Here is a 13,580-nt window from a genome sequence, read left to right as displayed (position 1 = left end):
ACCCATGCCATCATCTTCCTCAGCATTCTTTCCTCACACCCATGCCATCTTCCTCAGCATTCTTTCCTCACCCATGCCATCATCTTCCTCAGCATTCTTTCCTCATACCCATGCCATCATCTTCCTCAGCATTCTTTCCTCACACCCATGCCATCTTCCTCAGCATTCTTTCCTCACACCATTCTGGCTTGGCTCAGCCTACCTGTCCATTCTCAAACCAATCCCTGGAGACAGAGATGGGTAATCCAGCTGGCCTGAGGAATGTGCTCACCTTTGTGAAAGGAGTGGGGTTCTCTGATTGACAGACCTACCCAGGCCACCTGGAGTAAAGGGAATGAAAACCAGAGTGTAAAATCCACAGCCTACAGCAATGATAAACTCAAAATAGTGGTTATCTCTCGGGGTAGAAGGGAAGAAAGGAATGAGATAGGAAAGGGACACATAAGGGGCTTCAAAAGCCCTGGTTAATTTGCTTCCAAAGCTGGGTAGTGGGTACACAGAGCTTTCATTTTAAATATGCCTTTCATGTTTTTTTTCCTGCTTTTTCTCCCCAAGTCTCCAAAGTACATAGTTGTATATTTTAGTTACGGGTCCATCTAGTTGTGGCATGTGGGACGCTGCCTCAGGATGGCCTGATGAGTGGTGCCATGTCCACAGCCAGGACCTGAACCAGCGAGACCCTGGGCCGCTGAAGTGGAGCGTGCAAACTTAACCACTCGGCTATGGGGCCAGGCCCTCATGTTTTATTATATTTACGTGTACATGTATGTATGTGCGTGCATAAGCATGCGTAGTTACACCGTCCAGGATGACTATCTACCAATATCAAACGCCGGAACACCTAGAAGAATGTGATCCTTGTTTCACTAGACAGGCCTCAGCTGATATTATCCTATCAGAGGCCTAGGAGAAGGGCAGCTCTCCGTTTTGCTCAAGTTGGGCTACCGGTTCTCCACGACGGCAAGGGGACAGTAAAGGAAATCTTCAGTGTACAATTCCCATTTTTCTCTTTTTACGATGTTTACATTTCTGTCAATTTTAACATCTTGTTCAAAAGTAACTGCAAGGGCTGCCACAGTATACATAAAGCATGAAAAGAAGATCATGGCCCTGTTACTGCTACAGTGTCTTTCTTTTCTTCACCATTTCCATTCTTTCAAAGTTTTATTCAAAAAAAAGGTAGGGGAATTAAGATGTCCATGAAGAGTAATCATCATTACAACAAAGAATTCAATTGGACAGAAGTAACAAGACCCGATTCAGTAGGTACTGTCCTCTTTTCCCACTATACAAGTTAAAAGTCAAAGCATTCTCAGTGTGAAAGAGTAGGATAACTTTTACACTGAAATGGTGCCCCAAGCGAGTTATAAAATCCCTTATTTTGTCTTCTATTTCTCCTTTTCTTTCTGTTCTTTTTCTTTCTTCTCACGCTCAGCTTTAGCTTCTTCTTCTTCATGTTTTTTGATCAACTGTTCCACTTCCTTTTGCTTGAGAACTCTGATGACTGTCTTTCCATTCTCCCTTGTTAGCGTAGCAATTTCCACTAAAAGCAAACACATACATTTGAATTACAGGAAGGTATACTTAGCAAACAAACATAATGGAATATCTTAGATCTTGTTACGTTTTGATTAACATTTTTACTTAAATATCTTCCTTCTCCTCACCCATCCCAATTTTCTTAGCTGCCGTTTTGTCACTCTTTTGGAAAAAGTACCATCAGCCAAGTGCTCTAGCTGGCCTGCTATTAGCCGTATTGCCCAGAAGGAATCACAACTTCCTTGTTGGAACCCCTACAGGCTTGGCCAGAATCTTCAACCAGTAATCACACCTATTTTTCCAGGGACTTTTCAAAACAAAGGCATGGAGAGCAGCTTCTGTGGCTATGGACAAGAAAAGCAGACTGATACCAAAAGAAGGAAATTCTTGAGTAGGGGAAACTGAAGAGTGTCCCTTGAAATCAGATAGAAGTAGACAACAGAGGGCAATCTGTAAGTAAATGGCATTTTCTAAGAACACTAGGAGCTGAGTCATCCTAAACTAAATATGTTAATTTACCACAATTTCTGAAAAACATTATTTAAAAATATTAGTTTATATGCTCATATACCTTAAGCTAAATAAAGCACTCAAAATTGCAAACACGGGCTTAACTTAAGAGATCAGTAGATTCAGAAGAACAGGAAAGGGTACAACTCACACAAATGTTATACTCTGAAAAAGTACACACACCATACATATGTATAAATATACAACTACATATATATTATTTATCACATATATACAGAAGCACAGATACCACTGTCAAGAAGTCAATAAGGTAACTGTTAACTAAAAGGAACATGGCTCATATCTCTAACTATGAAAATTGAGAACATTCAGGCTCAAGTCCTTAAGCTTGAAATGTAGTATGGAATTATTGCTTCACAACTTAGTGTTGACCTTGGTCAAGTCACTTAACTTCATTCAGCCCTAGTATCCTCATTTAGGAAATAGATGTAAGGCCACTTAACTCACAAGGTTGCTGTTTCAATGAACTAACATAATATATTAAAGGCCTAATCCAGCAGCAGCTCAATCAATTCCCTCACTCAAGTGAACAAATTAGAGCAGAGGACATAAATTACCTTTTTCAGCAGAGAGTTTGCTAACATCCATGGTCTTATTTAAGACTTTGATAGCAAGAGCAAGTGCTGACTTCAATGTCATTTCTCCTTCTTTGTAGTCTTGTTTTAACATTGACACAGCTGCCTACAAAACATAAAGGAAAACCAACATAGAGATCTAAGTAATGCATTTTTTAGGAATATGGATCAGTCAGAAGAGTAACACCTGAATTATTATTGGCATTATAACCAAAATAACCAATTTTGATGGCAGGGAGTGCAGACATGGGATGGGGTGAGAAGGGAGAGCGCTGCTGCTCTAAGAATGGAATCTTTAACCTGGGGTCCTCAGACCTCCGAGCAATCCATGGTACAATTCAGGGGGTCTATGAACCAGCATGTGAAAAAGATTACATCTTATTTTCACAACTTCTAATTGAAAATTAGCATTTCCTCTAATTATAAACTTAGGGAATAACCCCCAAGAGTATCAGCAGTACTCGCAACTTTGTTACCAATAGAAATCACACATATTTTTGTATCACATTAAGGTTGCTGCAGCTATCTTAAAACACTGTCTATACTCATCACTACTTCAAAATTATAGTCATTATTAGACCTTTTGCTAGATTTTATAGCACCACAAAAATACTCACAGCGCTATTATTTCCAATGCATGTGGCTTTCCATCCCCCATAATTTCCGCTAGGGTCACTCTGATAGAGCTGAAAGCCATAGTGCTTATCCCAGCCAATGTACAGCAATGAAACACCAAAGGGACGTTTTCCTTTAACAAAGAGAAGAAAAAGTCAAACTTTTAGTTTAAATTTAGTATCACTACAGTTACTTGGAGCTCAGTAAATGTGGCTAAACCCTTTTCTGTCATGTTAAACATTCATAAACTGCTTTGTGTTCTGGTCACCACAGACAGGCTCCATCAAAAATTCCGCTTTTGTTTCTAGGATCTGGACAGAGCCAGGAGAGGGAATAAAGACAGAGGACCAGTGGTGAAGTTCATTATTACGTAAAAAAAAAAATTTGTTTCCAGATTTGAAAAGGTTATTTTTGCCTTTCAATAGTCTATTAATAAATCATATGATAATCTACACAGTGGAAGCCAGTTAGTTCATGAAGCAGGAATGTATGAAAAGTGTTTACTTACTTAATTTTCAATTTCTTTTTACTGTCTCAAAAAAGTCATTACTCATAAAATGTTTTAACTTTCTGGAATAAAATTTCCAAAAAATTCAGTACCTCCAAACTGTGTATAAGCTTGTTTGATATCACACAGTGCTGTAACCAACTGCTCACAAGGAATTGGCTCCTGATACTGTAATAAATACCTAGGATAAAGAGATTGGCAAATTAATAGTCTTCTCTAAAACGCAGATACACTCTAAGCAAAATACCCTGCAAAAAGAAATCTATGCCAGGGGAAAACATAACAGCCATCTGTAATTTGAAGGGGGGGAGGGCATATCAACATCCTAATATTCCTATAGTAAATAACAATTTACAAGCTCGATTTATGAAAAAAACACTGTAATTTTCAATTAACAGATTTTTAATAACTTTAATCTTTTCAAAAATGAGTTCTCCTTAGACATCGAAATTGATTTATATATCATCAATTACACTATTTATGACCATACCTTTGAGCAATGAGCCTCAATTCATTAGTCAGAACATTAGCATCAGAAGTTATACCTGCCACACTGCAAGCCATGTCCCTTGAAGAAAAGAAAGATACTGATCTGTAAGTAGGGAAGATGTTTGCAAGGGGTACTTACAAGTATTTAAAAGTACTAATTTCTATCAGAAATTCACTATGCTTGCTTCACAGCTCTGCTACACCCTTCAGACAAAATCTAGAGACATTTTATCTTTACAGAAGACTTTCAACTTGATGTCATTCAACATGAATGATAAACAAATGCACTCTTAAGTTCTTCAACAGATGTATTTATCATCACCACTCTGTGAAGAGGGCAAGAGAATGAACACTAAGAAGCTAAAGGAAATCCCGAGAAGATTCAGCAACAAAGAAGAAGAAAAAGGTCTTGCTAGACAGGAAGACAGACTACCCCATGCTCTTGGGTAGTAAGTTACTCTTACCTCCTAGGCCTAGCTTGACGGAGGTGATGGTGAGGGGATCTGAGGGCAGGAGATTTTACAAGCCTTCCTTGACAATGAAGTCCAGGGCTAGGTTACACTAGGGGTACATTTCCTTTCTTTGCCCCCTCTTCCCTGACAGCTGCCTTGGCTCTCCTTTAGCCTAGACATCCTCTGTCACTATGCCTAGTCAACCCTGACAGCTTGCTGAGCGGGCCCAACGGTGACTCCATGGAGGGATGACACTTCCTCTAACAAGTGTATCAAAAAGGCCCTAAAACCAGGGGCTGGCCCCGTGGCCGAGTGGTTAAGTTCGCGCGCTCCGCTGCAGGCGGCCCAGTGTTTCGTTAGTTCGGATCCTGGGCGCGGACATGGCACTGCTCATCAGACCACGCTGAGGCAGTGTCCCACATGCCACAACTAGAAGAACCCACAACGAAGAATACACAACTATGTACCGGGGGGCTTTGGGGAGAAAAAGGGAAAAATAAAATGAAGAAAAAAAAAAAAAAGGCCCTAAAACCAGCATTCACCATGCCCACCACTGAAGGGAAAGTCTCTCATCAGCAAACCCAGCTCTCTGCTAGCTGCAAAGCCTTGGACACTCAACTATACTAGAAATTTCACCAAGTGTATAGGGCTTGGTAAAACCATTCCCAGACCTCCAGGAGGCCTATTCTTTGGTAAGATTCAGTCTAATTCAAAAAACTTCCTGAGTAGCCATTCTAAACAATACTTTGAGGGTCTGCCAAATGCCAGACACTGTGCTAATTTATTCCATTTCATTAAATTTCCACAACCACTCTAGTAGGCTCTGAGGTCCAGAGAAGTTAAACAATTGGTGCAAGGTCACAACACTTGTATCAGTAGAGCCTGGATTTAACCCAAATCTGTGTGACCACCAAGGCTATAATCTTATCACTACACAATGCTGTTTCTCCACTAAGTGCTTGGTCCACCACTTAAAAAGAATAACACATGGTCCTGGGCTCAAGGAGGTTTTAAACAAAATAAATTAAAAGCAAAAATTTCCACAAGTAAAAACACAATAAACTGTTCACTTCAATTCTACCATGTCATATGGAATAGCCCTCCCCAAATATGTCAGATCCCACTTATGTGAGCAAGTGAGATATTTTAAACTCTCTTCCCTAAGATCTCACTTACTCATTGAGTTTATAAATTTTTTCGGAAAAAAAGACTTCATCAAGAAGCTTGTGGATGTTGCGTCTCTCTGCTGCAAGCAAAACACCGTCGTTTGCTAAAATTCCCAAACAGGTGCCTGCATGTCCAATAGCTTCCATGGCATATTCAACTTGGTACAAGCGACCTACAAAACACAAGCCATGACAAAGCAAGACTCTCCTCTGTGCTCTTGTACCACTGGTCCAAGAGAAATCAGCGGAGACACTGGCAGCCTACAAACAAAAGTCCCACTTCTACTTTTCTATGATGCATGTAATCAACCTGATGACCACAATTACTTCAAAGTACAAAAAGGATGAACAACTTAGCAACTATAAAAAGTTTCTAGATTTTTTTCCCTCTAAAAGTTAAACACTTCAAATTTTTTTTAATTTGAGACAGAGTAAAGAATTTCTATTTTACCTTCTGGAGAAAATATAGTAGTCCTGGAGTCATATCTTCGAGACTGCAAAGGAAAAACATACAAGTGATTCCTAGCCACTGAAGCCCACGAATCATCTTATAAAGAATATCCTGGCACACAAAGTTCAGTGTGTGGGAAGAAAATGCTAAGGAAAAAGACACCATTCCAGCTCTTTTTCTTTACATTTCAATTTTCTCATGCAAGTCTGTAAGCTGAGTATAAGCAATATAATTTATCAGGCAACAGGTTACTGGCATGTGTATTAACTCACCATGTTTTCTGAACTTTAGTTCCTGTAAAAAGAAAACAGGACCATCATTAAAATGAAATCTACAACTTAAAAAGCACTTCCTGGCTAAAAAAAAAAGTTTTGTTCACGCCCTTCATTCAGCTCACATTTACCATGCTAAGTACACCAGGCTGTACGCTAGGTGCCTGAACACCAGGATGGGTTTAAGCCCAACATGTTCTGAAGAGCTCAGTCTGGTAACTGGGTGAGGGAGGCAGGCATCAACAATTATAAAGCAATGTGGAAAGAGAGGCACAAGGGTGGAGTGGGAAAAGGGATATACATAATCAAGAGAGTATTTTTTGAGAAACCAATACAGAAAATATCTCAAATTGGCAATTGGAGAGGGAGAAACAAGGTTGAGAACTTTCACGTCTAAGAGGAAGAACAGAGGAAGGGAGAACAGAAGAGCACTCCACACAGAGGAGAAAGCTTGAGCAAAGGGTACTGTGGCAGCATTGCTCAATGGGCATAAGACAAAATGCTGAAGTTAAAAAAAGAGAGAGAGAGAGAGAGAGAGAGAGAGAGAGAGAGAGAGAGGGGCCTAGCCAAGGCCAAGTGGTTGCCTTTGCAGACCCTGCTTTGTGGCTGGTTCCCTGTTTGGATCCTGGGCCGGGACCTACACACTGCTCATCAAGCCATGCTGTGGCAGTGTCCCACACAGAAGAACTAGAATGACTTGCAACTAGGATATACAACTATGTACTGGGGCTTGAGGGAGTGTGGGGGAAGAAAAGAGGAAGACTGGCAACAGATGTTAACTTAGGGCCAATCTTTCTCACCAAAAAAAAAAAAAAAAGCAATATAAAACTAGAGAGCTAAGCAAGCATTCAGATCATGTAGAGCTTTGAATGCCAAGAGGCTCAGATTTTCTCCAGAGAGCGATACGAGATCCTGAACTATGGGGGTGGGGGCGGTGGGGGAGGGGGAGTTGGTAATCTTCATCATTATTACTCCCGCAGAAGACAGCAGCGGGGCTGAGCGGGCTTTCCAGGAAAAACCAAACCGCAGACTCCAAAGCCCATTTCCAATCCAAATACCAGAATATCGGGAATTAAGACTGGAAACATAAGGAGGGATCAGGTCGTGAAGGGCCCGCGTGCCCAGGTAAAAACGGTGGATTTTCTCTCTTAAGCAATGGGGCTCCACCGAATGCTTCTGGGCCGAAGAGCCACAGGAGCTGATTGGCATTTTGGAAAGATGACTCTGGCTGGTGAGAGACTGAAGGCAGGGTAACCAGTCATGAGGCCGCTGCACTAAGCAGGCGAAAGGTAAGGACGGCCCAGAGCAGAGAAGCCGGGAGGGCACAGACAGAGGAGCCTCGCCATGGGGTTCTGACTCCCGCGCAAACACAACTTTCTCATCTCTCCGCCTGACGCCGGGCACCGGCCGACCTGAGTTCACCCGCACCCAGGCAGCGCTCACTCTCACGTACCGGGCTCCTCCAGGGGACGGAGGCGCCAGACCCCTCTGTCCTGCCCCTCCACGCCTCCACCCCGCCTCGCCCCCCGCCCCCGGGCCGGACAGCTGGCGGGTCCCTGGCTCAGCCGCGGGAAGCCCGACGGCGGCCGGCCGGGGCCAGTCCCGGCGCCGGTCCGTCACAGAGGAGGCGGGTGCAGAGTCATCGTGCCCACGGTTCCTCGGTGGCGGCTGCAGGCCGGGACCCGCTCTATCACGACGCTCACGACCCCCGCCCGCAGGAAGAGCGGCCAGGCTTCCGCGGGTCCCTAGGGGTCAAAAACTCACCGGAGGAAAGACACTGAAGAGTCGAGATCTACACAGAAGCCTAGACTCCACGGGGAAAAACCGACCGCGGGAGCCGGAGGAGCCGCTGCTAATATGGCTGCCGCGCGTGCGCAGAACCATCGGGGGCGGGGCTTCCGTGGTGGCGGAAGTCCTGCGGGGCGGGCAGAGCAAGAGCCACTTGCCCTCTGGGAGCTGGGGAACCGGGGTTGGATGGCTCTGGCACGGATCCTCAGTCGGTGGAAGGGGTACTATAGTATGGGGTTGAGGGCAAGAAGACCCTAGCCAAAGGGAAAGTGGAATTATGGCTAATTTCCCTCTCCCCTGCTTTGCGCTCTATTTTCACTTTCTCTTTCCCATTGTTCAGTCATAGATCTAGGGTAGCAATAGTTATCCTACATCTAGCTATCTAGATCTATCCTAGTTGTAATAGTTCCTGCCCTGTTCTCAAAATGTTTCCAAGCACATCAAACTTTACCCTTCATCCTACCTTGTCATCTCCCTTCTTGAATCTGGCTTCCACTTTTTTTGTTGATACATGCATTTTTGGACATCTAAAACAAATGAGAATAGGATTCACACCTTTGGGAGAACTTTCACCTTGGTCTCCTCCTCTGCCTTTCACCTGGTCAGAAAGAATTTCCCTGACCAACCTAGTTAATCACCATACGTACATACATAAACAGCAATTGACCTTCTTAATGAAATTGTCACGTTTGTTTATATGTTCATAATCCATCTCTCCACCCTTTTTCTTATCCAGCTTCAGTCCCTGTGTAAACTATTTACTATTCATGTTTAAGTTTCTTTAGGCTAGAAGGTTGACTAGCTCTGGTTTAATGTGTAGTCATTTGCTAGTCTCCTCCAAGAAGAGGCCCAAAGGGCTGTGGGACTTGGTCCTCTTCATGTTGGGTGCAAAATTTTTACTGGGGGATCTGGGATTTGCAAAGGAGGAAGCCTGGGAATGAGTTGTGTTTTGAGGTCACTCCTGTCATTTCTGCTTCCCAGGCACACAGGGAGGTGAAAGGCAAAATGGCAAAGGGCCACACCCAGACAGGCAGTACTGTCAAAGCATCCTCAGTTAGAAATGTAACTTATGCCATCTCTGAGGACCCCTGCCATCTTAGTTTATTCTGCAGAATTCAGCAAGCATTAGGAGTTCTTTTTTTTTTTTTTTGAGTGCATAATAGTTTACACCATTGTGAAATTTCAGTCGTACATTATTTCTTGTCTGTCACCACATAGGTGCTCCCCTTCACCCCCTGTGCCCACCCTCCAACCCCCTTCCCCTGGTAACCACTGAACTGTTTTCTTTGTCCATGTGCTTGTTTATATTCCACATATGAGTGAAATCATCTGGTGTTTGTCTTTCTCAGTTTGGCTTATTTTGCTTAGCATAATTCCCTCCAGGTCTTTCCATGTTGTTGCAAATGGGATGAATTTGTCTTTTTTTTCTGGCTGAGTAGTATTCCATTGTATATGTATACTGCATCTTCTTTATCCAATCATCAGTCAATGGGCACTTGGATAGTTTCCATGTCTTGGCTGTTGTGAATAGTGCTGCAATGAACATAGGGGTACATATTTTACTTTGGATTGTTGATTTCATGTTGTTTGGGTAGATACCCAGTAGTGGGATAGCTAGGTCATATGGTAGTTCTATTTTTAGTTTTTTGAGGAATCTCCATACTGTTTTCCATAGTGGCTGCACCAGTTTGCATTCCCACCAGCAGTGTATGAGGGTTTCCTTTTCTCCACACTCTCTCCAACATTTGTTATTTTTAGTCTTAGTGATTATAGCCATTTTAACAGGCGCAAGGTGGTATCTTAGTGCAGTTTTGATTTGCATTTCCCTGATGATCAGTGATGTTGAACATCTTTCCATGTGTTTATTGGCCATCTGTATATCTTCTTTGGAAAAATGTGTGTTCATATCCTCTGCCCACTTTTTGATTGGGCTGTTTGGTTTTTTTGTTGTTGTTGTTCAGTTGTGTGAGTTCCTTATATACTATGGAGATTAACCCCTCATCAGATATGTGATTTGCAAAAGTTTTCTACCAATTGGTGGGTTGTCTTTTGGTTTTGGTCCTAGTTTCTTTTGCCTTGCAGAAGCTCTTTAGTCTGATAAAATCCCACTTGTTTATTTTGTCTTTTGTTTCCCTTGTCTGAGAAGACATGGTATTCGAAAAGATCCTTTTAAATTCAGTGTCAAAGAGTGTACTACCTATATTATCTTCCAGTTTTATGGTTTCAGAACGTATCTTCAAGTCTTTGATCCATTTGGAGTTTATTTTTGTATATGGCGTGAGATAATGATCTACTTTCATTCTTTTGCCTGTGGCTGTCCAGTTTTCCCAACACCATTTATTGAAGAGACTGTCTTTTCTCCATTGTATGTTCTCGGCACCTTTGTCGAAGATTAGCTGTCCATAGATGTGTGGTTTTATTTCTTGGCTTTCAGTTCTGTTCCATTGATCTGTGTGCCTGTTTTTGTACCAGTACTGTGCTGTTTTGATCACTATGGCTTTGTATAATTTTGAAGTCAGGGATTGTGATGCCTCCAGCTTTGTTCTTTTTTCTCAGTATTGCTTTAGCAATTCAGGGTCTTTGCTTGCCCCATATGAATTTTAGGATTCTTTGCTCTATTTCCGTGAAGAATGTCATTGGAATTCTGATTGGGATTGCATTGAGTCTGTAGATTGCTTTGGGTAGTATGGACATTTTAACTATGTTTATTCTTACAATCCGTGTGCATGGAATCTCTTTCCAACTCTTTATGTCATTGTCTATTTCTTTCAATAATGTCTTATAGTTTTCATTGTATAAGTCCTTCACCTCCTTAGTTAAATTTATTCATAGGTACTTTATTCTTTTTTTTTTGCAATTGTAAATGGAATTGTATTCTTGAGTTCTCTTTCTGTAAGTTTGTTATTAGAGTATAGAAATGCAACTGACTTTTGTAAGTTGATTTTGTACCCCGCAACTTTACTGTAGTTCTTAATTATTTCTAATAGTTTTCCAATGGATTCTTTAGGGTTTTCTATATATAAGATCATGTCGTCTGCAAACAGTGAGAGTTTCACTTCTTCATTGCCTATTTGGATTCCTGTTATTCCTTTCTCTTGCCTAATTGCTCTGGCCAAAACCTCCAGTACTATGTTGAATAAGAGTGGTGATAGTGGGCATCCTTGTCTTGTTCCTGTTCTCAGAGGGATGGCATTCAGTTTTTCCCCATTGAGTATGATGTTGGCTGTGGGTTTGTCATATATGGCCTTTATTATGTTGAGGTAATTTCCTTCTATCCCCATTTTGTTAAGAATTTGTATCATAAATGGCTGTTGGATCTTGTCAAAAGCTTTCTCTGCATCTATTGAGATGATCATGTGGTTTTTATTCCTCATTTTGTTAATGTGGTTTATCACATTGATTGATTTGTGGATGTTGAACCATCCCTTTGTCCCTGGTATAAATCCCACTTGATAATGATGTATGATCTTTTTGATGTATTGCTCTATTCAGGTTGGAAATATTTTGTTGAGGATTTTTGCATCTATGTTCATCAGCGACCTTGGCCTGTAGTTTTCCTTTTTTGTGTTGTCCCTGTCAGGCTTTGGTATCAGAGTGACATTGGCCTTGTAGAATGTGTTAGGAAGTGTTCCATCTTCCCTAATTTTTTGGAATAGCTTGAGAAGGATAGGTATTGAATCCTCTCTGAAAGTTTGGTGGAATTCCCCAGGGAAGCCATCTGGTCGTGGGCTTTTATTCTTTGGGATGCTTTTGATTACTGTTTTAATCTCTTTACTTGTGATTGGTCTACTCAGATTCTCTATCTCTTATTGCTTCAGCTTTGGGAGGTTGTAAGAGTCTAAGAATTTATCCATTTCCTCTAGATTGTCCATTTTGTTGCCATATAGTTTTTCATAGTATTCTCTTATAATCCATAGTATTTCTGTGGTATCTGTTGTTATTTCTCCTCTTTCATTTCTAATTCTATTTATCTGAGCTTTTTCTCTTTTTTTCTTTGTAAGTCTGGCTAGGGGTTTGTCAATTTTATTTATCTTCTCAAAGAACCAGCTCTTTGTTCCATTGATCCTTTCTACTGCCTTTTTTGTTTCAATAGCATTAATTTCTGCCTTGATTTTTATTATTTATCTCCTTCTACTGACTTTGGGCTTTGTTTGCTCTTCTTTTTCTAATTCAATTAGGTGTAGCTTGAGATTGCGTATTTGGGTTTTTTCTTGTTTGTTAAGGTGAACCTGTATTGCAATGAATTTCCCTCTTAATATGGCTGTTGCTGCATCCCATGTGAGTTGGTGTGGTGTGCTTTCATTTTCATTTGTCTCCATATATTTTTTGATTTCTCTAATTTCTTCAATGATCCATTGCTTGTTCAATAGCATGTTGTTTAGCCTCCACATCTTTGTCCTTTTCTCAGCTCTTTTCTTGTAATTAATTTCCAGCTTTATAGCATTGTGATCAGAAAAGATGCTTGTTATTATTTCAATTTTCTTAAATTTATTGAGGCTTGCCTTGTTTCCCAACATATGGTCTATTCTTGAGAATGTTCTGTGCACATTTGAGAAGAATGTGTATTCTGCTGTTTTTGGATGGAGTGTTCTATATATGTCTATTAAGTCCATCTGGTCTGGCTTTTCATTTAATTCCACTGTTTCCTTGTTGATTTTCTGTCTGAATGATCTATCCATTGATATGAGTGGACTGTTAAGGTCCCCTACTATTATTGTGGTATTATTAGTGTCTTCTTTTAGATTTGTTAATAGTTGCTTTAGGTACTTTGGTGCTCCTGTGTTGAGTGCATAGATATTTATAAGGATTATTTCTTCTGGATGGAATGTCCCTTTCATCATTATATACTGCCCCTCTTGGTCTCTCTTTACCTGTCTTATCTTGAAGTCTACTTTGTCTGATATAAATATTGAGACACCTGCTTTCTTTTGTTTGCCATTAGCTTGGAGTATCATCTTCCATCCCTTCACTCTGAGCCTGTGTTTGTCATTGGAGCTGAGATGTGTTTCCTGGAGGCAGCATATTGTTGGGTCTTGTTCTTTAATCCATCTCGCCACTCTTTCTTTTTATTGGAGAAGCCAATCCATTTATGTTTAGGGTGATTATAGATATATGAGGGCTTAATTCTGCCATTTTATCACTCATTTTCTGGTTCTCCTGCATTTCCTTTGTTTCTCGTCCTGTGTATTTTGGT

General features: G+C 41.1%; 1 protein-coding gene across 1 annotated transcript; it reads right to left on the bottom strand.

The window, feature by feature from the left end:
• Positions 1 to 990: 990 nt before the first annotated feature.
• Positions 991 to 8,657, bottom strand: PSMA4 (proteasome 20S subunit alpha 4). Its single transcript, XM_070573459.1, has 9 exons — positions 8,363 to 8,657; positions 6,599 to 6,620; positions 6,327 to 6,369; positions 5,886 to 6,048; positions 4,259 to 4,336; positions 3,861 to 3,949; positions 3,263 to 3,393; positions 2,628 to 2,751; positions 991 to 1,543 (listed from the first exon to the last, which is right to left on the bottom strand). The coding sequence occupies exons 2-9, from the start codon at positions 6,599 to 6,601 to the stop codon at positions 1,389 to 1,391; spliced, it is 786 nt and encodes a 261-aa protein (XP_070429560.1). The 5' UTR covers positions 6,602 to 6,620; positions 8,363 to 8,657; the 3' UTR covers positions 991 to 1,388.
• Between the last annotated feature and the right edge of the window lie 4,923 nt (positions 8,658 to 13,580).

Source organism: Equus przewalskii, chromosome 1 (genome assembly GCF_037783145.1).
Source record: "Equus przewalskii isolate Varuska chromosome 1, EquPr2, whole genome shotgun sequence".
In the NCBI taxonomy this organism is placed as follows: Eukaryota; Metazoa; Chordata; class Mammalia; order Perissodactyla; family Equidae; genus Equus; species Equus przewalskii.
Note: the sequence above shows the minus strand (reverse complement) of the source record. Positions and strands in the feature narration are given on the sequence as shown.

Coding starts and splice junctions, on each gene's coding strand:
- PSMA4 (XM_070573459.1), bottom strand. Junction 4,337..5,885: donor AAAATTTATAAACTCAATGA/GTAAGTGAGATC, acceptor CTTTTCTTCAAG/GGACATGGCTTGCAGTGTGG. Junction 3,394..3,860: donor AGCTTATACACAGTTTGGAG/GTACTGAATTTT, acceptor TCTTTGTTAAAG/GAAAACGTCCCTTTGGTGTT.